This window comes from Myotis davidii, unplaced genomic scaffold, assembly GCF_000327345.1.
Source record: "Myotis davidii unplaced genomic scaffold, ASM32734v1 scaffold238, whole genome shotgun sequence".
NCBI lineage: Eukaryota > Metazoa > Chordata > Mammalia > Chiroptera > Vespertilionidae > Myotis > Myotis davidii.
Genome location: NW_006293779.1, coordinates 6,252,992 through 6,278,823, shown reverse-complemented (window position 1 = coordinate 6,278,823; position 25,832 = coordinate 6,252,992). Strand labels below are relative to the sequence as shown.

The window sequence follows — 25,832 nt, the reverse complement described above, 5'->3', positions numbered from 1 at the left end:
CATAGTGCAAATCTTTGACTTGATTCTCAGGATTCTCTAGTCTACTGTAGAATCCCTGTATATTATTCTTTATTTCAGTCAATGTATACTTAATTTCTGACTGGTCCTTTTCCATTTTTTTGGCATTCTCACTAAGATCCTTGAAAGTCTCACTAAGTTCCTTGGAGGTTTCTAGAAGATTTTTGAGTAACCTTATAACTGTGGTTTTGAACTCTATATCCAGTAGTTTGCTTTCCTCCATTTCTTTCATTTGTGACCTGTTTCTTTGTCTCCACATTTTGGCTGCTTCCTATGTTGATAGAGTGGCTTTGTGTGCTAGGTGTCCTATAGGGCCCAGTGGCTCAGCCTCCCCAATTACCTGGGGTGGTCACTGTTGGTGCACCCCTTTCTGGGCTGTGTGCACAGTCTTGTTGTGGTTAAGTCTTGATTGCTGTTGGTATCACTGGGAGGAATTGACCTCCAGGCCAACTAGCTGTGAGGACAAGCTGTGTCTACAATGGGAGAACTTCTGTGGTGGAGACATCCTTATGGGGCAGGACTTGCTTCAGTGGGGCTTTGGTGCTCACTAAGTCTGCCCTCTGAGTGTGTCTCTTATGGATCTGAGGAGTTCTAATCTGGATGGTCCCAATCTGACCACTGGGTAGACTGGCACTTGACTCTCCAAGGAGGTGCAAAGTCAGCCACTGCCTGAGGCCACCCAGCAGGAGCTACAGAGAAATCTGCAGATTCCTCCTCTTTGTTTGGGGTTTGGAGGTCCCCATATGAGGCGCAGCTGTGAAGTAATGCAGGCGGCTGACCAGCCTTAGGCCTTCTTTTGGAAGATCTGGGTTCTCTGACCCAGCTATAGTTTGACAGGTTTTTAGGTGGAGGAAGGCCAAGCCATTCGTGTGCAAAAGCTTCTGCGCACAGCTTGGGTGGGGTTGTAAATTGGGTGAGGCGGGGTCTCAGGGAATCATCAGGGCAGAGCAAACCTCAATGGCTGCCAGTCTGCTCTGCCTCGAAGAGGTCCCGGGTCTCTGTGTCCCTCGGCCCCGTGCAGGAACAATGACTGCTGCAAGCACCTCTGCGAGAAAGCCACCCTCATGTTCTGGCCTGATGCCAGACAGTCCAGTTTCTCTCCGTATGAGTCTGGGTCCCCAGATTCCCACCCGGAACTGGAGTTCAGAGTAGTCGGGAGCTTGTTTCTCCCTCCCAATTGAAAAAGACACCAGCATACCCAGCTGCCAGCCCGTTAGTGCGCCTCCGTACCTCCACACTTCCATACCTCTGCACCTCCTGCCAGACTCAATGCGCTTTTCTCTTTCCTTTTAGTTTTAGAATTTCCACTCAGCCAGCCTTCCCGGGGTTCTGGAGGATATCCGTTTTGTCTTTTAGTTGTAGTTTTAATGTGGTTGTGCGTGGCAGCAAGTTCAGGTGTTTACCTATGCTGCCATTTTGCTTCCTCTTAGATTCATTATTTTATTAGGGGTTGTGATATATTGATTTTTCTGTATTTATGGAACAACTTTCCTCTATTTGTTTATCTTGAAATACTGTTCATTCAGGGAAGGTAAAACAAATGGTTGATATATTACTTAACACAATTCAGAATAATGAGCTAGTTAGCACCCTAGCAAACTCCAATTGTTACCAAGGACTTTTGTTTTTTAATATCATATGAATGCATGGATTTGCATGTATCGGATGTGCTTCAATCCACTGCAATAATCTTTTTGTTGATAAAATTATCCTATCTTTGCCCAGTGGGAGCCTGTGAAGAGGCCCCTGTGCTTTTCTGTCATGTCCATTAGACCTTACTGGTTTCCTTGCCTGGTCTCATCTTGAATAGGTCCTGCCCCCACTTGAACTCCACTGCTCTTCCCAGGACTCCAGGTGCCCTTTCCTGGGAAGAGGGCGTAGAGACCACAACCAGGGCTCCAGGGCACTCACTGTCCCTGGCTTGTCACTGCCTCTAGACCTTGTCAGTGATAAAGCTAGTAAACCTGCAAGGAACAAAATAAGTGTTCCCAGTACTTTCAGACACCACTCCATTTTCTTCCAGCTTACATTGTTTTCAATGAGCAGTTGCTGAAAAATCTCACCTTTGTTCCCCTTTTCTGTTTTGTGTTGTTGTTTTTGTTTGTTTTTAATGTTTTTATTTATTTCAGAGAGAGGAAGGGAAAAGGAGGGAGAGAAATATCGATGAGAGAGAATCATTGATTGGCTGCCTCTTGCACATCCACGAACAGGGCATGGGCTCTGACCGGGAATTGAACCGGGATCTTCTGGTTCATAGGTTGATGCTCAACCACTGAGACACACTGGCCAGGCTCTAGCGGCTTCTAATATTTTCTCTTTATCACTGGTTTTTAGCAACTTGATTGTGATCTGACTTGGTATGGTTTTCTGTTTATCCTGTTTATTGTTAGCTTCTTATACATGTGGGTTTATAATTTTCATATTTTTAAAATTTTATTAGAAAAATTGGAAAAATAATTATTTCCTAAAATAATTTGTCTGTCCCCTCTCTGTTAGACTGCTTGATACTGTTCCACAAGTCAATGACATCCTGTTTGTTTTTCAACTTTCTTCCTCTCTGTACTTCATCCTGGATAGTTTAAGTTCAGTGGACTTTTCTTCTGCATTCTGGTCTGTTAAGTCCACCCATTGAATTTTTCATACAAGGTATCACTCTTTTCAACTCTAGAAGTTGTTTTTTAATTTAAAAATTTTAAATTAAAGTAGAAAGTTATCATTACATCTACAGTTGGTTCTTTTTTATGTCTCCCACTTTTCTCTTGTATATGTTCCTATTTTCCTTAACATGTTTTGGTATTTATCGTGGATGTTTTAAAGTCCGTATCTGCTAATTGCATAATTTCTGTTGTTTCTGGCTTTTTATACTGACTAATTTTCTCCTGATTACAGGCCACACTTTCCTGCTCCTTCTTATGTCATCTTTTTTTTAAAGTATATTTTATTGATTTTTTATAGAGAGCAAGGGAGAGGGATAGAGAATTAGAAACATCGATGAGAGAGAAGCATCGATCAGCTGCCTCCTGCACACCCCCTACTGGGGATGTGCCTGCAACCAAGGTACATGCCCTTGACCGGACCGGAATCGAATCTGGGACCCTTCAGTCCCCAGATCGACGCTCTATCCAGTGAGCCAAACCAGCTAGGGCCCTATGTCATCTTTTACTGGATGATGGACATGGTGAACATCCTGTTGTTGAATGTCTGGATTTTGGTGTCTTCCTTTAAGGAATCTGGTTATCAGTCAATTTACTTGTGGACAGATGGATCCTTTCTGAGGCTTGGATTGAAGTTTCGTTAGTGCAGATCCAGATTAACCGTTATCTAGGGCTATTGTTGCCCTCATCCTAAGGGGTGGCCTTCCTGGGGTCTTTACTGAATGTCCCAGGCATCCAACGATGTCTCTCTACTCTGGCTGGTTGAAACTTAACTGTACAAGCTCAGGTAGCTGTCCCACTTTCAAATGAACCCAGGGGCTGTTCTTTCCCAGGTAGTGCTCTTTGCTGGGCTAGTGAAATCTCATGCTCTGCAAATACAGCTTAGCTTTCAGCCAAAGGCTCAAGGGTCCTCTCTGCAGATCTATGGAGCTAGTTCTCAGCACACTTTCTCCTCACTGGCAAGCTGCTCCGTGAGCCCCTGCCTCCCCTAACTCTAACCTTGGTCCCCTTATTCTCAGCAAGATTGCCTTGTACCCTGCACTGGAGCTGGGCAAACGCCTCTCAGCTGGAGGCTGGGACAATCATAGTGATCTCATTTGCTTCTCATCCCTCAGAGATCAGCCCTTCCTTACTTACTGTCTAATTTCTGAAAAGAGTTGTTATGTTCAGACCTGTTTTCAGTGGAAGATTACTGTGGAAGAGTCAAACTGATAATATCTTGCCTTTTCTTAGGATTCATAGCAATTGGTAACTATTCAGAGTTAGTGACTCTAATATTTACCTGTTCCCACCCAAAGATGGTATCATGTCCCAACACAATACATCTAGCTTCTGGCTCCACCATGACCAGAGTGGAAGTTCTCTTTGTAATAACTCATTTGTAATTGGTCTACTTCAAACGATTTGAATTCAAACTCTTTTCTTTTTTGATAAAATATTAATATATATATGTATGCTGTATGTATAATATATATGTGTATATATGTACAACGTTTTTGTTTGTACTAACCTGAGTTAGAACTGCTGAAGGGTTTGCCTTAAATGCTTGAATGGAAATGGAATTTAATCTCAACCCCGAGCAGTTAAAAATTGGAGGTCTGCCCAGGCTATCAGATGGGCTTTGGAAATCTGCCAGCACGGAGGACCCTGCAGGTCCATAAGATTATGTGTTAATTTTCAATTACTCTGCTTTTCTGTCTTTCAAAAAAAGATTGAAAAAAATAATTCCTGTGTTGCCTTGGAGAGAATTTCACGAATTCACACAAGCTAGCTGTTTCATGACCAGGCAGGGCCCTCATGACGGTGCTTTTCAACCAAACCCCGTTTCCTTAATTCACAGGAAGGACGAGAATCAGTGGCGCGACTCCACGAATGGCGAGCTGCTGGCGCGACCGATTTTATTTTGCCTCCTTTCCCAGTGTCCCCAGCACCTCTTTTGTTCTCAGCCTAAAAATACAGCAGATTGTGGCTTTTGTCACGTTACAATATTCATAGATAATAAGATGAACTCTTTATCTGGCACCTGGTCAGAAAGCCATTTTAATACTATTATAGAGCAACTCAACTCTCTTTTTAAAAAATATATTTTATTTTAGCCGAAACCGGTTTGGCTCGAGGAAGGGAGAGAGACAGAGAGTCAGAAACATCGATGAGAGAGAAACATCGATCAGCCGCCTCCTGCACATCCCCCACCGGGGATGTGCCGCAACCCAGGTACATGCCCTTGACCGGAATCGAACCTGGCTAGGACCCTTCAGTCCGCAGGCTGACACTATCCACTGAGCCAAACCGGTTAGGGCTCATCTCTTAATTTGGTCATGTTTCTACAGCTTAGATGTAATATTTTTACTGTGAGATCTTCTGGCCTTTAAGAACTGCTTTTCCTTCTTGTAAAGTATGTAAGTCAAAGAAGTTCTAACTGATAATATCTTGCCTTTTCTTAAGATTCATAGCAATCGGTAACTATTTAGAGTTAGTGACTCTAATATTTACCTGTTCCCACCCAAAGATGGTATCATGTCCCAACACAATACATCTTCATAAACCGAACGGAACAGCAAGCAGGATTTAACCCTTGAGAGAGATGAAAATGAGGTGGGAGGAAAAGGGTCTCTTGAATTAAGCCGGTGCAAACGGAGATATGACATAATATACTTACACACACAATTTCTTTTCAGAAACGATTAGAAAAGGAAGCCCATAGCTGTGTGCCTCAGTACATCTACCTTCTCCGGGGACAGCAGACGCCCTCTTTTGGAGAACTGACCCCCACCTATTTTGGAAAACCCTTGGGTAGGTAACATGATCCAAGACGGACCAAACAGAACTTTCTTGGGGAGTTTTCAACTTGGAATAACTATCATCCCTGGGATCCTGGGATTTGGTTCATGTGCCAACAACTGGGTGTAGCGGTGATTTCTTTAAGTCTTCGGTATGATGTTGCAGGGAGGTTGTCTGAAAGCCTGCTGCCTCAGCCCACCACGGGTGAGATAATGAAGACATCTAGGGTTTTATGGGAGTTGCACTGCTCCAGAAACTCCAAACATAAACCTCAACGCTTTGGCAGGGTGGGTAGGGAGGCTGCCCCGTCATGGAGACAATCCGGGGCTCTGGGTGTTTCTGATACAAACAGTCCTCTCGTCCCCTTTTGGAGCCTAATCCCCACAACGGACTCTTCCGGGCTCCTCTCACCATCCGCTGAGGCTTTAGACTTTTCCAGTTTGTAAGATCAGTGACCACTCACCCATCGGCTTCGCTGGTTCCAGAATGTTGTTGCTATAGTCTCCTCATTCATTTTTCTTTGTTCTTGTGGGTTTTTGCTTTAAAAAGTCTTGACTGTCATTTTGGTGGCATTCCAAGAAGAAACACAGGCGAATGTGGCTTAACATGCTGCTTCTGTTAATTCCATTTGCCCCCTTCCTTAAATTACAATTGTCCTATTTTCAGATTTCTACTTTTGTACACTGGATGTCTGGGTGCTTAAAATGTAGCATTCAATCCACGGTAGAAAAGGTTAATGAATCACAGAAGGACACATCTAGACTTGACCTGGACGAACGGACATAACCCAGGTTTCTGGGACCCATCCTGTCTGCAGGAGGCGGTAAGACTCCCTGGAAAGGCGTGCGTGCGTTTGCAGATGTATATGGAAAGCTGTATTATGTGAAGAAGGAAAACTCCGGAAATAGAAGCGTGTGTGGGTGTGTGTATGTGGGCATGGACATACTTTTGCACACATCTGTGTGCTGGGTAGCAAAATGGTGGTCTGCCAACAACCTCCATTATTTCTCCTTCCCAGGATCACTCTCATCTGTTCTTAACGGTGTAACCCATCATATACACACACAGGATGGGGGGTAATACAATCCTTGGAGTTTTCTCATCCACGGGAGACACGCAGCCCTACAAGCGACAATGCCAGGGACGTGTGTGTGAAGCGTCACAAGTGACAATGCCAGGGATGTGTGTGTGAAGCGTCAGTGTTGAGAAGTAGCTGTTCGGCAGGAGGAGCGAAGGAAGACCGAGAGAGGCAAGAGGTGCAGGGCACCTGGTGGCGTTTCCGTGGCTTTTGTGGCCCTGGACACGTCCGCCCTTCCCTTTCTGCCTTTGTGGGTTTGTGCCTTTCTTTTCCCTTTTACTGGAGTAGGAACACATAATATGAGATATATTCTCTTAAATCTCTAAGGATACAGTAATGTTAACTATTAACACAGTGATATATAGGAAATCATTAGAACTTTCTCATTTTGCTGAGGCGAAAGGAGAGAGAAAGAGAGAGAGAAAGAGAGAGAGAGAGAGAGCGAGCGCTTATGTTCTAGAACAGGGGTGGGCAAACTTTTTGACTCGAGGGCCACAATGGGTTCTTAAACTGGACCGGAGGGCCGGAACAAAAGCATGGATGGAGTGTTTGTGTGAACTAATATAAATTCAAAGTAAACATCATTACATAAAAGGGTACGGTCTTTTTTTTTTAGTTTTATTCATTTCAAACGGGCCGGATCCGGCCTGCGGGCCGTAGTTTGCCCACGGCTATTCTAGAACGAACACTGTACCATTCAACTCTGCCCAAAAGAAGTGGTTTGCCTATTCCCCTGCTAGAAGTATTTCAGCAAGACTCTGGGCAAGCACTCTTACCTGGTCTTGAGTCTCCATGAGAATAACTCTGTATTATCAGGTCACTCTGATTATTAAATCCTAAATCCTCTATTCCTGGGTAGCCATAGGGTTTCCTACTTAGCTTCTTCCTAAGGCTATTTTCCATACTTGCCTGATCAAAGAATAACCTGGAATACTTGTTAAAAATATAGCTTCTCAGACTCTCAGGATCCGTTGGTCCGAGGTCCTGAGACGTAGTCCCAGATGGTTGTATTTTTAATAAGGGGCCTTGGTGATTCTTCCCAACGGTCAAATCTGGGAAACCGTGCCCTAGGAGTTATGGCCAATGGGAACAAACATAGTTGATCTAAAGTATTATACAGTAAGTCCTTACTTAACATTGTGGTTCTTGCAACTGTGGGGAAACTATGTATAATGAAACCAATTTTACTGTAGGCTGATTGACATAAACAAGACAAGTTCCCACAGCATTTCATCAATGTTATGAGGAAATGACACTGAACGAAATGATGCCATTCGAGGACCTGCTGCATATTATACATTAAGTCTAAGTATTATTAACCAGATGACATTTCTACAGCTGAATTACTCCAAAGCAATCAGTACATGTGGTTTTCTTCGGGGAGGAGTTTGAGAGTGGGTCGGAATGCCTTTGTTGTTGTTTTTTTCCTTTCGGAGTGATGACTGTTAGAAAGAATTCTTTAATGGCTATGCCCCTGAGGGAGTTTCTGCATCGCTCAGGTCAAGAAACAGCTTACATCAAATAGAAAGCAAGCATCTTACATTCTTTTCAGTGCTGCCTAAGAGAATTTTGGAGAAAATTAAGAAGAGAAAGGAGACACACAGCTCTAGTTCCTTGACGGTCCCTAAAGGAAACTGCTTGTATGACTAAGAGAGGGACTCATGCGTTTCAATTTAAATGTTTATGAATCATGTACAGAATGACTTAGGAGAAAATAAGGGATTAATTTAATTAACACAGTCTAATCAGGACACAGAATCCATCTCTGACTCTCAACTCAAGTGCAAAAGTGTTGAAATTCATGATTATCAAAATGTTGTTTAATGTTTAAAAAAAAGATCTCAAACATGCCTCATTTGTTTTGACACTATGTTCGCTGCTTGTCACAAATGCAGAGTTTCCACCTCAAGGCACCATTCAAAGCAGACTCCTTCAGCTGCTATATGTATGAGTTAGTAAGCAAATAAATAAGTAAAAAGTGGAAAATAATATTAAAAGACGGTGAAAGGAGGAGAGAGCAAGCCAGTCCGCTCTGCCCTGTGGGATCCTCTGCTTCCCAGGCCAGAGCCTGTCCCAAATCTGAGTGGCAAGTGAAGCGCAAGCCGTGACACATACCTCTTGGTGGGAGTGGGCGCTCCGGAGGACATGTGGCTGACCATGGTGTCATTCATGTTGGACAGAGGGCGAGGAGGGCTGAAAGAAAAGACATTGACATTATATTAATAATTACCAACGTGACTGGGAAGAACAAGTGAAAGAATGATAAGGGCGAGAGAACCGACTGCCATTCCTGATAAGCACAGTGGGACCCACGGGGGTGGGGGCAGAAGTCAATCAATATCCCAGCCCGCAGTCAATTCAACCAGAAGGTTCTCGCAGAGAAGCCGGAGGACACAGAGCTCCGATGCACCAAGGGGCGCACCTCCCGGTCAGGTGCAGCTACAAAGGGTTTCTTGCCTTTGGAGCCATGGCTATTGCTAAATATTCCTCGTGGGAAATCTCTTACTTCCTCTCTGAAATGGAAAGAAGTTCTTTTAGAGAGATTTGCCCATCGAAAACAGGAAAGTAAAGCAGCAAAATCCTTCTCTTATACTTAGGTATTTTGGTAACTATCTCCTGGTTTCTCCTACCTTTAAGAGCTGAGTTAACTGTGTAAAATGTTTTTGTAGAGGTTATACTTAGCAAGTCTTGGTAAATATTAAGGGAACAGAACTTTTATTGTTTTATAGATTTCACAGTACTTTCATACATACGTATGTCAGAGAGGAAGGGAGAGGGAGAGGTAGAAACACCAATGATGAAAGAGAATCATTGATCAGCTGCCTCCTGCACGCCCCACTGGGGATCGAGCTCATAACCTGGGCATGTGCTCTTGACTGGTATGAACCTGAGACCCTTCAGTCCACAGGCCGGTGCTCTATTCAATGAGCCACACTGGCTACAACGCACAGTACTTTCTAATAAAGTCTCCGGTGAAATTCTTTAGGTAGAGCCAAGGAACCGAGAGGAAAGGCTAAGAGGAATGGATGGATAGATCTCTACATCTATCTATCCACTTCCTTTTTAAAAAACCAATCTCATTTCTGGGTAGGGAAATCTTTTAAATAATTTCCCATTTAATGAAGAGGATCAAAGATAGAAAGTAATTTGCAGGGAACAGATTTGGGCCTCTTGGTTTTTAAATCCCAGCACTATGCTCACTGTTACACGTTCCTCCCTGTGTATGACAGGGCCATCTGTCAGACATGCAGAATTAAAGTACGCCGTTATAGCTAGACTTCGCATCGCATTACTTATCTTACTACCTGTCTTCCAGACAGATATGCACTCCCCCCCACCAAACTTTCCTGCCTATTAACACTATTGGCTTTGCTGAGTTATAATAAATCAATTGTTTTAGGTTGACTAATAATGGAAATGAACGCAGAGATTGGGTTAATTTTAGTCCTAAGTTCACATTTTTGCCAGTGGTTCTCTTAACTGTCCAAATGGAACAAGGAGATAATTCCTAAGGAAGAAAGAAAGCATCATAGCTTTTCATTCCTGAGGGCACCAGAGGCATTCGGTCCTGGAAACAGAATGGACTTTGCTCCTCTGATATATTATTATTAGCAACCCATTTCCAAAATAAGATAAGGACGTGTTCATGTTGCTTTCAAAACTAATGCAGTTACAGCATGTGTTTCGGTGTTGAAGATACTGTATTCAATTTCCTTTCTGACATTCTCAGAGAAAAAAATGACAATAGAAAAAAATGTAATTCCTATACATGGATCCATGTGATAAAATATCATGATCGGTAGCATTTTGTTTGATCTGATGTCTCCAAAGTCTTTAATAATCATCTCTATCTCTTGGCAAATACCATGTCCAATTATTATGTGACAGCACACATATGAAAGCCTCTTTTCTAATATTCAAAACCAGACAATAATGTAAGCTGTAAACTACTCGTTAACTGCCCCAAATGTCATACCCCTTCTGAACTTCTAGCATATTTGATAAGGAAATGGGTATGTGTTTGCAGTCCAAGATGAAAGAGACATTTGAAAACATAAAGGGGATCTTTACTACAATATCTACCACTAGACCCATAATTCACCGTGAAAGTCAACAGCTCAGATGTTGTCTTAGGGGATTAATACACCAAAATGACTTCTGCTTTAAAAAGTCTTCACAGTTCCTGTAAGGCAGAGCTGAAAACAACGCTTCCAGGTGTGAAGACAGAAACTTACAGAGCAGAACTGACACCACTCATCGGATCAGTCCTGTTCATCTTCTTTAACATCCGAAACCTATTGAAAAACTTCAACGTGTCACCAGATATTCGATATTTTCCTTTGGTGAAGGTCTTAGCAAAGGAGGATCACCTCACCCCAGGAAGAAAAACATATTTCCAGGGTGTTAAAGAGCTAATGTAAATGCTAAATTATATAAATTAGGACAAAAAATATGGGTTTATGAATAGAGAGGATGTTCTAAGCTCAAAATTGATAGAAAAATTAGGAAGGAAAAGACCAATTCATTTGAAGTATTAAAAAAATCAGGATAGGGAAAAAATACAAATTTGGGGAACTCTTTCAACAAATATGACAAAGCAAGAATTAACAATCTACACACCAATTCATAAAATTAAGATTTCAATTACATAAATGAGCAAAGTGAAAATACACCTTTAAAAAAAAGATATACAGCCCAGCCAGTGTAGCTCAGCGGTTGAGCATGGACCCAGGAACCAAGAGGTCACCGGTTCAATTCCCGGGGAGGGCACGTGTCTGGGTTGTGGGCTTGATCCTCAGTAGGGGCCGACTGATGATGTTTCTCTCTCATCGATGTTTCTCTCTCTCTATCCCTCTCTCTTCCTTTCTCTCTAAAAATAAATTTAAAAATATTTTTTAAAAAGCATACAAGAAACAACATAAAAGCGTTTTAATTGTACAGGTAATTTGTTAAAATTACAGACCACTTCTCTTTGAAAAATGTTTTTCCTCCCTTCTCTCTTTCTCAAATAAAGAAAACATTTCAAATCACTCTACATGATCTCCATTACTAGACTAAGAAATTTATGTGATTTCTTTACTGTATTTCGAGTACCTGCATATGGAGCAGGCTTTCAAGAAATACCTGTTGATCGTGAGTCAGCACCACGCTGACTGTGTATAGAGTGTGTAAGAAGTGATCTTCTGTTATATTTAGCTTTGGCGAGACTATTCTCTGAGAGTAGAATAGTGACGTTATTAGTTGTTATATTTGGTAGGTATAGTTGTAGTATTTGCAGCCGTGGCAAGTTTCCATCTGTGACTTAGTAATGGAATCCAGAGTGGAGAGTGTCTCTCATAACAACAGCAATACTGGCTGGGTGTTAAATATGTGCCAGACTCGGTCCAAACATTTCCCATGGTCCACTCAAACCTCACAACCACCAATAAGGTGGATACTATTCTCATCTTTATTTTACAGATGGAGACACTAAGGCATGGAGAGAAGTAATGTACCTGTAGTTACAACCAGAACCGTGGCTGAAGTAGGACTTGAACCCAAGCAAGATGGCTCTTGAGCCTGTTCTTGATTGTTACGGTGTAGTGTCTCAACTACCTTGGACTGCTGCACTTTTGGAAAAACTTACTTAAGACTGTTTTGTCCATAAATTAATAGCAATAGCGTGATGTTAGATCATAGTTCTTGTAAAGTTGTTGCTAGGAAGGCAAAATAATAGTCCCAGAGTATAGTTTTTGTGTGATTTATTCTTTCCCCTATCACTTCATTAGAACTGTACTATAAAGGCCTATGTGAACTCAAACCCTTTGCTTGCAGAACTCCCATTCTTAACCACCTTTAGGCTGCCCCAAGGAAAACTAGACAACCTAGAATAAATTGTTTCCTTCCAGTACACCTCCCTAATTTATTACAGTGTCTTTAAAATCAAATCTTAATTTCAAAGATCTTTTAGATTCCTCACTGCAGCCTAACAAAATATGTAATTTTAAAGAAAAAATTATCTATTTTATCAGCCAGCTGATTTTTTTAAAAAGTGTGACACAGGACCAACAGAGTGTAATTCCTTGTGTTGGCTTTCTACATTGACTTAGATCCGGGGCAAACACTTTCTGGATAAAACTCTGTGGTTAACCAAGAATGTGAAAGTGTAATATTGTTGTTGTTTCAACAAAATTTCTACTTAAAAATTGTAAGTGAATAAAGGGCGACACGAACAAAGCCAGCGCTGAAGGCTGAGTGGAAAGGTGAGATCCTGGGCACCTGTGAGGATTGTCACTTTTCCATAAGCCCTTGGACAAACCTCTTCTGTAAAAAGTCATCCAGATGGGCAGATACCCCTACCCTACACTTTTAATATGTATGTGTGTGTGTGTGTGTGTGTGTGTGTGTGTGTGTGTGTATTGTTTTCAGAGAGGATGGGAGAGGAAGGGAGAGAGAGATAGGAGCATCAATGATGAGAGAGAACCACCTACCGGCTGCCTCCTGCACACCTGCTACAGGGGACTGAGCCCACAACCTGGCCATGTGACCTGACTGGGAATCAAACCATGACCTCCTGGTTCATAAGTTGACATTCAACCACTGAGGCACACCGGCCAGGCCCTATCCTATACTTTTAAAGTTATTTGCTCATTATCCTGCTCTTCTTCCCAGACTATTTTTTTTTTTTTGTAGAGGTTAAGATTCTGCAATTCTCTTTTACCTTGACAGCTGCCAATCACACGCTTGGGAACTCTTTACCAGATGTTTTGGTCTGTTTATTACTGTTAGTATAAAAGGGGGAAAGGTTTTATTATGCCCAATGCTTTCAGTTATTTGATTCCTTTTCTGTATTGCCCACAACAATGCTTTACAATGAGGTACTTAATCATTTTAGTTAAATACATTTAATCACTTAAGATTTTTGCAGCCAACTATTTTTATTTTGTCTTCAATCCTAGATACCTGTCTGGCTTCTGAAATTACCTTCCCTACTTACTTTGATCATACCTTTCTCATCTTTAAGGTTATGTAGCAGATCTCACCATACTTTAAGACAAAGTCAAAACCCACACTGTACACAACTTCATTCTTTTACCTATTAAACTACTTAGGTCTTCCACATCTTTCAAACAAATTGTTCTTTTGCTTCTTCTAAGCCCCTGCTTTCAAATCAACTAGGAACTTATCCTGAATGTCCTTCTTCATAGATTTGCCAAAGTTGCGCTCTTTCTCTCCTCTCTTATCAGAGAAATGGCTCCTGAAATTTCAAGTATGTTTATAAAGCCCTTCTTATTACTATAAACTCCATTTAGATAAATAAGGTCTTGATCAGCACACAGACAAAAATCCATGCCTAGTATTGTTAGGGGCTTTGAGAAAAACAAAAACAAGTTGAAGATTGTCCCTGCCCACAAGAAGTTTTTAATACAATTAGTCCTCAAAAGCATCAGTCATCTAGACAATAAGCATTTAAGCTTTGGCTTAACATATTACAGTTTTTAGGCCAAATCTGACTTAACAATTATCATTTACAATAAAAATGTATAAAATTATAGCACAGATTACAACTTAATTATTTCAAAAAATGAACCAAAGACCAGTAAAATAAAAGAATCTGAAAAAGCCCTAAGAAGTTAACAGTTAGAGGCATACCTTGTTTTACTGTACTTTGTTTTATTGCACTTCACAAATGCTGCATTTTTTAAAAATTGAAGGCAAGACCCTCCACCAGCAAAAAGATTACAACTCGCTTTATTGTGATACTTGCTTTATTGCAGTGATCTAGAACCAAAACCTCAATACCTCCAAGGTCTGTTGTACAAGGTTTGCAGAGTACTTCGCACATATTTTTACTTTCAAAACACTGAAGAGGGTTGGGGGAAAGGAGTAATACACTAACATCTGTTGAATATGAGCACTGCATTAGCATTGAGCTAGGTCGGCCGGTCGACCAGTTGCTATGACATGCACTGACCACCAGGAGGCAGATGCTGCGACCAGTAGGTTACCTTGCTGCTGGGGTGCAGCCGATCAGGACTGAGTGAGACAGGCCAGACATGCCCTGGAGCCCTTCTGTGGTCCTTCCCCAGCTGGCCAACCCCCCACAGCCCTACCCAGCCCCGATCATGCACTAGTGGGGTCCCTCCGCCTGGCCTGCACCCTCTTGCAATCCGGGACCCTTTGGGGGATGTCAGAGAGCTGGTTTCGGCCTGATTCTGCAGGCCAGGCCGAGGGACCCTACCGGTGCACAAATTCGTGTACTGGGTCTCTAGTTTTACAAATAAAGAAATGAAGGTCAAAGAGGACAATTAACATGATCAAGGTCACAAAGCTAGTAAGTGGCAGAACCAGTCCACTTTTATCTGGCTCTAAAGCTACTGAATAGATCAAGTCCACAGACTCACCATCCTAACCCAGGCATCTCTATTATCCAAATTTTTCAGATCGGAGTGTTCAGGGAAGAGTAAATTCTCAAGTTTGAGAACCACTGCCCACTTTAGAACCACTGGCTTCAAGTCTAACTTGAACAAGCCTGGGGGAGGGGAGGAATTTACTTGGTATCATAATTAAATTCACAACTAAGCTTCATGAAAGGTGAGGTGCAGCGGGCTTCCAGGCCCCTGGAATGTCACCAGGACATTGACATTGGCTGTTACTTTTGCTGAGATCTCATTTTGGGTTAGAGTCTATGCAGATCTCACAGCTTTATACCTTTAGCAAGAAACAGCTTCTGCCCGACACACTGCAGCTTCACCATGCAGGAAGGTACCTCTTCCTCATTCCAATCTGAAGTTGCCAGAACACACTCAGATCTGCCTGGAGTCATGGGCCCACTCCGGTGGACAGAGGGCCCGCTACTGTGGTTGGCAGTCCTCTTAGCAAAACATGGTTAGGGCTGAGGGAGGGCCCAGTCTCCAAAGAAGAGGGTACTGTTCCCAGGAGAAAGGCTGCAGAGAGAGAGTGGGATCCAGGCCCTGCTGGACCTCTGCTGGAGACCAGCCGGGTGAACACAGCTTCAGAACAAAGGTTTCTCTCTTCTTAGTCACTTCCCTCCAAAATTAGTAGCCTGTAAACCCAGTCACAGGTCCCGACATTGAAGCTCTATACGATCTGATAAGAAAGCCAGATTATCTAATTATTCCATTATGATGAAGATGCATGGGATTGAGATGGCTCTGTCATAATGGCACACTGTAGCTCTGGTGAACTATCACAGAGGGCAGATTCTAAATTCCCTTTAATCTACATAATTCTATTAGTCTCTCAAGAGACACCCAGCCTCTGGACAAGAGTTACGACAACTGTGGATCATTTCTATCCTCCGTGAGTCGTGTGATGTTTTGCTTTATTTATTCCTGTGTATCAGACCAACCATTTCCTGTTACTCCATTAGGTTCACGGTTATTGGACAAAGCCAAAAAATTAAACAAACAGGCAAACAAAACTGCCTTTTGGAAAACCATAAGGTAAAGAAAATAACAAAATAGTACTGTAAATGTAGGTACTAACACTGTGTTACATATTGACAATGAGGTTTATCAGACTTCCAAGGAAGTACATTTTACTTTATTGGCCATTTACAATGTATTAATCGACAGAAAAGATTTAAAAATTCCAAAAGGAACTACTAATCACATGGCAATTAACTCATTAATGTAAAAAAGACCTATTAATAGGCAGACATGCCTCACTTCCTGCTTCTTCTAGTTTAAGAGCCATTTGTGGTATAGACTTATAATGAAATATTTCTCTGGAAGGAAAGGTTCACCACAATCGCATTCTTATGTAGAAATTTCCCCATCAAACAGCACCTAGAGCAGTGGTTCTCAACCTTCTGGCCCTTTAAATACAGTTCCTCATGTTGTGACGCAACCATAAAATTATTTTCGTTGCTACTTCATCACTGTCATGTTGCTACTGGTATGAATCATAATGTAAATATCTGATATGCAGGATGGTCTTAGGTGACCCCTGTGAAAGAGTCGTTCGACCGCCAAAGGGGTCGCGACCCACAGGTTGAGAACCGCTGACCTAGAGGAACCCAGGCATCTCACTCTAGCTCTGAAAAAGGATAGAATTGTAAAGGAGACAATTATTTGCAAATTATTTAGTAGCATCATTCAGTTTAATATTATAATACTGAAAAATAGGCAAAGGGCCTTACAAAAACATAAAAGTCAACAGGAATGTACTATTTTATTTTAAGAGCCTTTCCATGATGAATAATCCCTTTGTTCTCCTTGCTCGTTAAACTTAGAGAGGAAGTTGTCAATACTTTATATTGACACTGACTCCTGTGTTTCTAGAAAGAAGAGAAAAGATGACAACGTAAATATTTCAATAAGTACTGCTCACGGAGAGGTCAATGAAATGAATGATGCAGTGTCATTTTCTGAGCCGTTTATATGGTCAGGACTGAAACTTGTTTGTTTTTTTTTAAAAAATGGAAACAAACACATTATTAGAGAAAACAAGCTGACGCTCGTGTTCCATACAATTAGCCACACAGAAAAAGACACAGTGGACTTTCCCCTTTTAAAATAATTGCCTGAGAAATTCCAGAGGCTCTAGAATCCTACCAAAAAAACAAACACCATCATCATTAGCCCAGCAGCTCAAGCAGTAAAAACATGAAGGCGGAAAAGCTACCAAACCTTTACATTCTGTAGCAAGTGCTGCTTCTTTCTCTATGGCTCTGGCCTCTAATGCATCACACTGCTATTGTCTCTAAGGAAACAGAACAATCGCATGACGAAGAATCTTCTCTGTGAGTTAGCTGATCCTACAGAGCATTGTGGGAAAGAGCGGGTACAAGGGAACGACTGGTTAGAAGGCAACACACGTCTGCCCTCCGTCGGCCGGCCCGTCACGCGGTCGAAGGCCGCCGTTACAGGAAGGCAGATGCAGCAAGCAGAGCAGGTACCTCTCCTCAGAAGCTTAAACACGAAACACACCCTCTTGCAATAGAATCCAGTGGCCCAATTTACCGGGACAGCAACTCCATTCTGGTGGGGACGTTAGGGAGCACCCCCACCTCCTCTCCCAGGGCTTCTCCTAATTGGCAACTGCTTGATAAGAAAGCACCCGCACTACTGTGTCTGCCAGGTAGGTAGCGACGGGGTCGTAGGGAGGAGTAGTAAGGCTTGATTTTTTTTGTTGTTGAAGAGGAGTTAGTGGAAATGCAAGCAGAGTGAGGAAAAAAAAATAGGGCAGTGGTGGGTGCCTACCCCTTTGATGCAAAGAGCTCCTTAATTCATAAAGGCAGTTCACCAGGGGGTGGCTGAAACAGACAGCTAGACAGTGTGCCCTGCTGAGTGGGATTTCAGGGACACCTCTAACAGGGCATCCACAGGATGAGAATGCCCGATACTCAGAGTCATCTTGTGACCTCTTATCAATTTCATAGAGGCCCAGTGCACAAATTCGTGCACCAGTGGGATCCCTGGGCCTGGCCTGTGGGATCAGGCTGAAACCGGCTCTGATGTCCCCCAAGGGGTCCCAGATTGCGAGAAGGTGCAGGCCAGGCCACGGGGCCCCACTGGTTGGCCAGCTGGGGAGGGGTCCACGGGAGGGCTCCAGGGCGTGTCCAGCCTGTCTTGCTCAGTCCCGATCAACCAGACCCCAGCAGCAAGCTAACCTACCAATCGCAGTGTCTTCCTCCTGGTGGTCAGTGCATGTCATAGCCACTGGTCGACCAGTTGACTGTCTGCCCCCTGGTGGTCAGTGCACATCTTAGCGAGTGGTTGAGTGGCCTTAGCATATCATTAGCATATTACGTTTTGATTGGTTGAACGGCCCACTGGACAACCAGACACTTAGCATATTAGGCTTTTATTATATAGGATCTACTCAGTAGCACTTAAATCTATCTGCTCCTGGTCTCCAGCTCCACTGCCATTAACACATTTCAGCCTGCCTTCCGCTAGTGCAGCAAATATTGCACGTTTTCCATTAGTCCAGAGAACCTTTCCATTGTTACTGGTCTGATTTCTCACGGCCACAATTACTTTTCTAAGCATGGCTCTCATATGTCACCATTGTGCCCCAAACCATCAATTCTCTACCAGTCTCCCAAAGTAAGACTAACTTCCTCTCTGTGGTCACTGCCTAAACACTACAGCCTCAGTTTACCACTCCGTCTTAATGTTCACTACTTCCTTATACTTTCCCAGTGTTCTGGGCAAATATGCGACTCTGTTCAAACACAGGCCCTTGGGCTTTTCTGCCACAGTAAAACAAAACAAAACCAAAAAGGCAAAGGATATCTAAATATTTACACTAAAAATAGGGAAGTCTAAATGAAACCCAGACTAACAACCCAAGGGTCTGCAAAAGAATTCTACCATTTGCTTAGATAAATGAGAGGTGAAAAAGACAACCCAACCAATCAGACAGCTAACTGGTTAATATAAACACGTTGACATCAATGATAAAAAGATGCAGAATAAAATAGATGCAGGTGTTCGGATGCTTGGCAGAAAATGAAAGAGTTGATTCATATGACATTGGAAATACAGTAAAAACAAAATAGCGGCGGGATAATATCTTTCAAGGCGACAAACTCCAAGGATATTGAGGGGGGAGCAGAGCACAGAATGTGAAGGGCAACGTCAACAATAGTGGACAACATTAATTCACGGGGAAAAACCCTACAGGACACTTGAGACTAAAATACCTCCCTTTTATAATGAAAGCACATCACAGGGGACGAAGAGGCAGCGGAGAGCGGGAAGAACACCCGTTGGGAGAATCGGGGTCCTGTTCCAATCCTGCTACTAAGCAGGTTACGGGACCTGGACAAAGAAGCCCTTTGTGCCTCAGCTACACTGACCTGTGAAAGGAAGAGGGCTGGTTCTAGAACAGTGGTTTTCACATGTTGTTCCCCGGGCATCAAAGGATTCCACGAATTGCTTCAGTAACCACAGAGGAGAGCAGGCAGATCAGGCCCAGCCTCCTCTCCGTGTCTGCTCCGCACACAACTTCACAAGCACCATGCCCACTGCTGCTTCGGCGAGCCTGAGAACACCTTTCCTCACCACAGCGTTTACATTAGCAGTCTCTGCCGCCCTTACGCATCATACCTGGTTCTTTCCTTTTAATGCCCTTTCACAATTTGCAATTACATATATCTAGTGTTTGCCTTTTAACTGGTCTCACTCAAGAGGCTGTGAGCTTCATGATGGCAGAGCCCATGGGTTTGTTCCACCACTGTGTTCACATGTGTACCTACATCGTAACGGCACGCAGTGGGTGCTCAGCCATTATTGATTCAGTAATGAGATTTTATGAATTTATTTTCCATTCCAATCTATTTAAAAGTGCAAACTGGGGAAGGGCTCACCTGAACTGAATTTTAAATGGAAAAGAAGTCCTAGCAAGGAATTCTAAGGAAGAGAGCTAACAGGCCATTTGGGGTGGCCAAAGTTCTTGAGTAGGAGGGGTAATGATGGCTGAATAATATTCTCAGGAATATACCTGGACACATGACAGCAGCAGTACTTCTCATACGGACCAAATGCATCAGGCCAAGTATGCCTGTAAAATCAGTCGTGGCATTTCATTTCTAGACCAAAAGAATCTACGAGTAATTTTAAATGCTCTAACACATTAGGAAGTTTGCCAAGGGAATAAAAAACCACACACCATTTCATTGAATGTATATCAAAGTCTCTGAAAAAAAAGGCCCCACAGAGACCTTTGGAGACAGTGCTATGACAGTGAATTTTAAATCAGTTGGAGGAGCGGTTGAGGAACTTCTGGTTCAAGGAGGCAGACTGAGCACATGCTAAGAGCTCACCCTCCTGTGTAGAGAAAAATGATTTAAAGTTATAAAAATAAGCTGAAGCAGGCACAGCTAGAACTAAAACAAAAAGGCTGAACTCTCTTTAAGCCTAATAAAATAAGGAAGTATTTATCCCCGCACCCCAAGGAAGAAAACAGACAAGGAGCCATCGTGGCGTCCAGGGCCGTGCTGAGCTGCCATGAACCAAACACCAGGGCCGCCTCTGGAGAGGCTGGGACTTAAACACATACCCCCAAACACCCAGGGAAAACAGAGCATCTAAAAAACTCTTTAAAATGAGTATACCTAATATCCTCAGGCACCTAAAGGACAGACTAGCATCCATACAATGTTCTGAAAAATAACTAGGGATTGAAAAAATGAAAATTATAATTATTGAGATTTTTAAAACTTAGAGATATGCTGAATATAAGACTAAATACAATTAAAGACTGATAGTGCTTTTTATTTTTATTTTATTTTTTTTTAGTTAAGACACTTGAGAGCTAAACTGTGTTTGAAAGTTTATGTCTCAGAGTTCCAGAGAGACCAAAGGGATTGGAGAAAAGGCAATGGTATCTGAAACAGATAATGGCTGAGAATATTTCAGAGCTGATGAATGACATGAGCCTACACAGAGTAAGAGTCTTCTGCGTGTTAAAACAAACTAAACAGAACAACAAAAAAGCTCACATCCAGACAGATTATAGTAAAAATTCAGATTACCAGTGTTATAAAGAAAATTAGAGGCCCGATGCACGAATTTGTGCACTGGTGGGGTCCAGCCAGCCCACCTGACCATCAGGGGTGGGCCAGCTGGGGCGAGGGGCTGTGGGTGAGGCCAGCTGGGGCAAGGGGCCACAGGCAGTTTGCCAGCCCCACTCCCGATCAGGGGCGGGGGGCTCAATGTGGCGGGGGGAGCTGGCTAGGGGAGGGGCCGCAGGCATTCTGGTCATTCCACTGCCGTTCGGTCAATTTACATACTACCCTTTTATTATACAGGATCCTAAAAGTTACCAGCAAAATATGAGAAATTCAACAGAAAGGAAGGAGAATCAGATTGTTATTAGCAAATTGGTTACAAGATAATAGAGGAATAATATCTTCAAAGAATGAAGAGAAAACAAACAGAGGCTAATATCTTCAAAGAATGAACAGAAAACAACTTTTGCTAGACTTTAAATCCAGCCAAATTTCAGTAGTGAGGGTGGCTAACAATTAGTCAAGAAAAAGAAATAAAAGACATCCAAATTGTAAAGGAAGCAAAACTATATCTATTTACAGGTGATGTGAATGCATACAGAGAAAACCCTAGAGCTAATAAGCAAGTTCAACAAAGCTGCAAGACACAAGGGCAATATTAACAAAACAGTTGTATTTCTACTCACTAGCAATGAACAATCTGAAAATAAAGTTAAGAAAACAATTTCATTTATAATAGCATCAAAAAGAATAAAATGCTTAGAAATAAATCCAATCAGGAAAATGCAAGATTTGTACACTGAAAATTATAAAACATCACTGAAAAAAATTAAAGGCCTAAATAAGTGGAAGCACATCCTATGTTCATGGAATGGAAGACTTAATATTATTGAAATAGTGGTAATTTCCCAAACTGATCTACAGATTCCCTGCAATCCCTATAAAATTATAGCTTTTTTGCAGAACTTGACAAGTTGATCCTAAATCCATACAGAAATGCAAGAACTTGACAAGTTGATCCTAAATCCATACGGAAATGCAAGACACACAGAACATCCAAAACAATCTTCAGAGAACAAAACTGGAGGATACATACTTCCTGATTTCAAACTTACTACAAACCTTTCAAAGGAGTCTATTTTGCTATGTGTTAAAAGGTGCAGAGCTATTTATAAATTCTCCATTACTCTCTCTAGCGACACAGAAATCCCTAATATCTGAAATTAATGGCTCTGAAAAAGTTTCTCAGTCTAAACACTGTGCAAGAATTGATCAATAGATTCTGAAGACTTTTACAGCAACTATATAACCCAGCGGGTTCTCAACCTGTGGGTCGCGACCCCTTTGGGGGGGTTGAACGACCCTTTCACAGGGGTCGCCTAAGACCATCGAAAAACACATATATAATTACATATTGTTTTTGTGATGAAGCACTATGCTTTAATTATGTTCAATTTGTAACAATGAAATTGGGGGTCACCACATGAGGGACTGTATTAAAGGGTCGTGGCATTAGGAAGGTTGAGAACCACTGACCTAACGGTATTCCTGCCACTCCTGGAGCTCCATTCCGCACCCGTGCCTCTGTTCTCACTGCAGCACTGGAACGCTCAGAGCAGAAGTACAGCTGACAGCTCCTCTCACAGCTTCTCCACTCTTCACTGTTTCTCCTGTCCCCACTTCAAGTTGGGGAAAATAACAAATGGACGCAGTCACAGAAAGCTAACGGATGCTGCTGTGAACTGTAAGCTGAAAGCGACTTTGATGATGTATTAGAAGGGGTCTAGGGTATTTTTCATGTCAAAGATGGTGAACTCTTGGATCCACTAGTACTTTTTCATTTAACTTACCCCAGTGCACCTCCATCTGACTTGCTTCATTTAAGCTGACATGAGCAAGTTCATTTTTGGAGATCCTTTCTTGGGGAAGAAATCACCTTATATTTGGGGTTGCTTCCCCTGGTATTTTTAAAAAGAAAAGAATATATAAAAGCTTGCGGCCACTTGTACTTATATTTATCCTATTTCCTTCCTTCCTTCATTGCTACTTATAACATTTAAGATCACAATAAATCGGGGGTCGTAGGCCCACGAAATCATTTGGTCTGGCCCTGCCGAGACCTTCGGGTGAGTTAGTTAAATGTCTGACCAAACACAGCAGGCTAATTTTTAAGTTGATAATTTTGTATGGCCCACTAATGTTGTTATAAATACCCAAGTGGCCCTTGGGAGAAAAGGGTTCCCCACCCCTGCAATAAATTAAAAATATAACTTTTTTCACTTTCATGACTCAGTGTCATCCGAACTCTTTAAATGCATCTTTGTCATCACTGTCTTTATCATAACTAAAGGTTCTCTGAGTCACCACTCAGTTCTCTAGAGGATATCATGGTCATTTCTGTCCAAACAATGCCTCTGTACCTAATGCTCTCAGTGGAGAACTTACCACACGCTTCTCCCGTTATATGAAGGCAGCTGGCATTTTCATCTATAATCACTTAATGCATTTTTATTTTTAAAATTGAATTTAATCTTTGCTACACACATAATTAATAAGCTTGATCTAATGGGAATATAGGGAACACTGCACTCAATAATCTTAGAATCTTTTTAAACATACAGAGAATGTTTAGAAAAATTGTTCAGATACTTGGGCCGAAAAAGAAATCTCAGCTCTATCAGGATATTCAATAATATCCGAAAACATCAAATACCCCCTGAAAGTCTTATGTGAATATTAGGGAAACAACTGAAATCAATTAACTGAACAATCACTTAAAGAAGTAAGACGCTAAGTAACAGAGTTTGATCCTTCCATGTTTTCTCTATCTAAACATCACCTCTAAGTTGCCAGTATTTCCAAGCCACACATGTCCCATGAATGCCTTCCAGACTTATATGTGAGCATGAAACAAAAACAAACAAACAAACAAACAAACAAACTCAACAGGTCCAAAATGGAGCTCTCATTCTACCCAAACTATAGATTTCCCCATCTCTATCCTTCTAGCCGTTCAGGCTAAACTGACTTCTCTTTTTCTCTAATATTCCACATCCAATCTGCCAGCAAGATTTTTATCCTTCCATTTTCTACCAGTTTTATATTTTTAAGCTCTCAGAAGGGCTGAGCTCACACAGACAACATCAATCACAGCTTAACCAACTTCCCAAAATGAAGACGTTAAATATTCATCTTAAGAAACTCTATGGAGAAGCTCTTAACAAGAATGTTTTTCTCCCTGGCCAGTGTGGCTCAGTGGTTGAGTGTCGGCCTATGAACCAGGAGGTCACAGTCTCCTGGTCAGGGCACATGCTTGGGTTGTGGGCTTGATCCCCAGTGTGGGGCATACAGGAGGCAGCAGATCGATGATTTGCTCTCATCACTGATGTTTCTCTCTCTCTCTCCCTCTCCCTTCCTCTCTGAAATCAATTTTTTTTCTCATTGTCTATTTTTTTTAAATATATTTTTTATTGATTAAGAGATTACATATGTGTCCTTGTCCCCACGTTACCCTTCCAACTAAATCTTGGACTGGGGAATAGAGGAGGGCAGAGTTAGCAGGCCTCTCTTATTACAGAAATAATGGTTTTGCAAGGTAATCATCTTATTTAATTACTTGCAACGTTTATATTTCTAAATGTAAATATCTTCACCCTTACTTCTAGATAAAAGAGTGAGTTCCATGCTAAAATCCAGACATTATCTCATCAGTGAGTATAACTAGTAAATGCATATTGTTTGTTGTGATCTGGTTGAGGGCATTTTTCAGCTCTCATTGAATTCATTACTGGCCAAAACAGTTGATAAAACATCTACTTAAGTCATTGTGTCAGGAGGAGGTAGGGTGGAGACATTAAAATCATTGAGTCTGATTGAAAGTAAGACAAAAGGGAAAGGTTACTTTACCAAAGGAAAAGCTGCCTTATTTTGACCTCATCTTGAGCTCTAGGATATTTTTAAGTTGTAACACAAGAATTTTGCCCCAAAAGCTCATTTTGAAAAAATACAGTTTTTACAATGTGAATGACCTCTCTTTGAATGCCTTTCAATGCTTTAGTAAGATCAGCAAAGTCATATCAAATAAACAAGGTCCTATAATGTGACCTTGAAAAGAGGGACTACATGAAAATCGCCAAATTTAATGTAATTCAACTAGAATTTACCACTGTGCTCCATGTCAGTAGAGATTAGTCCCACAAATACCCAGAATATGCCAGGCACTGAGAACACACAGTCCCAGGCCTTAAGAAGCTGATGTCGCAAAGGGCATCTTCAGGATGTCCAGGTCCAATACGTACTTAACAAGTCCTTACAGAAGGAGACAGCCTTTCACTGGGTGCCCAGATGACTGACAAACCAACCAGAGCTCAAGGAACGCAGGGAAGGGAAGGAGGGATCCATGTGAGTTAGCGGCTAGGTTTTGAAGGTTTTATGGATAGAACAGAATCTAAGCCTGGCTTGTGGATACACAAAAGGTGGAGTCTAAAAGAGGCAAGAAGAGCATTCAGGAAAAGGGGCAGTTGGGCTAGACATCATGAGCTAGCTCAGAGGGGCAGGAAGGGATAAAAAGGTTTTAAAGGGAAGAAAGGAGGTAGGTCCAACCAGAGCAGAGGCTTTGTACCACATAAATTCAGCAGCAGAAGATAAGATTCAAAAAGTAAGGTGGGTCCGGTTACACAGAGCCTTGAATTCCAGCAAGAGGAGTGCCTCCTTAATTCCACAGGTAGTGAAGTTTTGTAGAGTTTTGAACAGGGAAGTAATATGACAAAGGCAGTGATTCAAGAAGATTAATTTGGTAGAAATATGTAGACAGGTTTGACATTTAAGAATAAAAGAG

General features: G+C 42.0%; 1 protein-coding gene across 8 annotated transcripts in view; it reads right to left on the bottom strand.

Annotated features, from left to right (window-relative positions):
• Positions 1-25,832, bottom strand: part of DTNB (dystrobrevin beta) — a 148,892-nt gene that overhangs the window by 48,452 nt on the left and 74,608 nt on the right. For all 8 annotated transcript variants that reach the window (XM_015566381.1, XM_015566384.1, XM_006767508.2 and 5 more), the window contains one exon: positions 8,647-8,724. In XM_015566381.1, the coding sequence (XP_015421867.1) occupies positions 8,647-8,724 (78 nt within the window). The remainder of the gene's footprint in view (positions 1-8,646; positions 8,725-25,832) is intronic.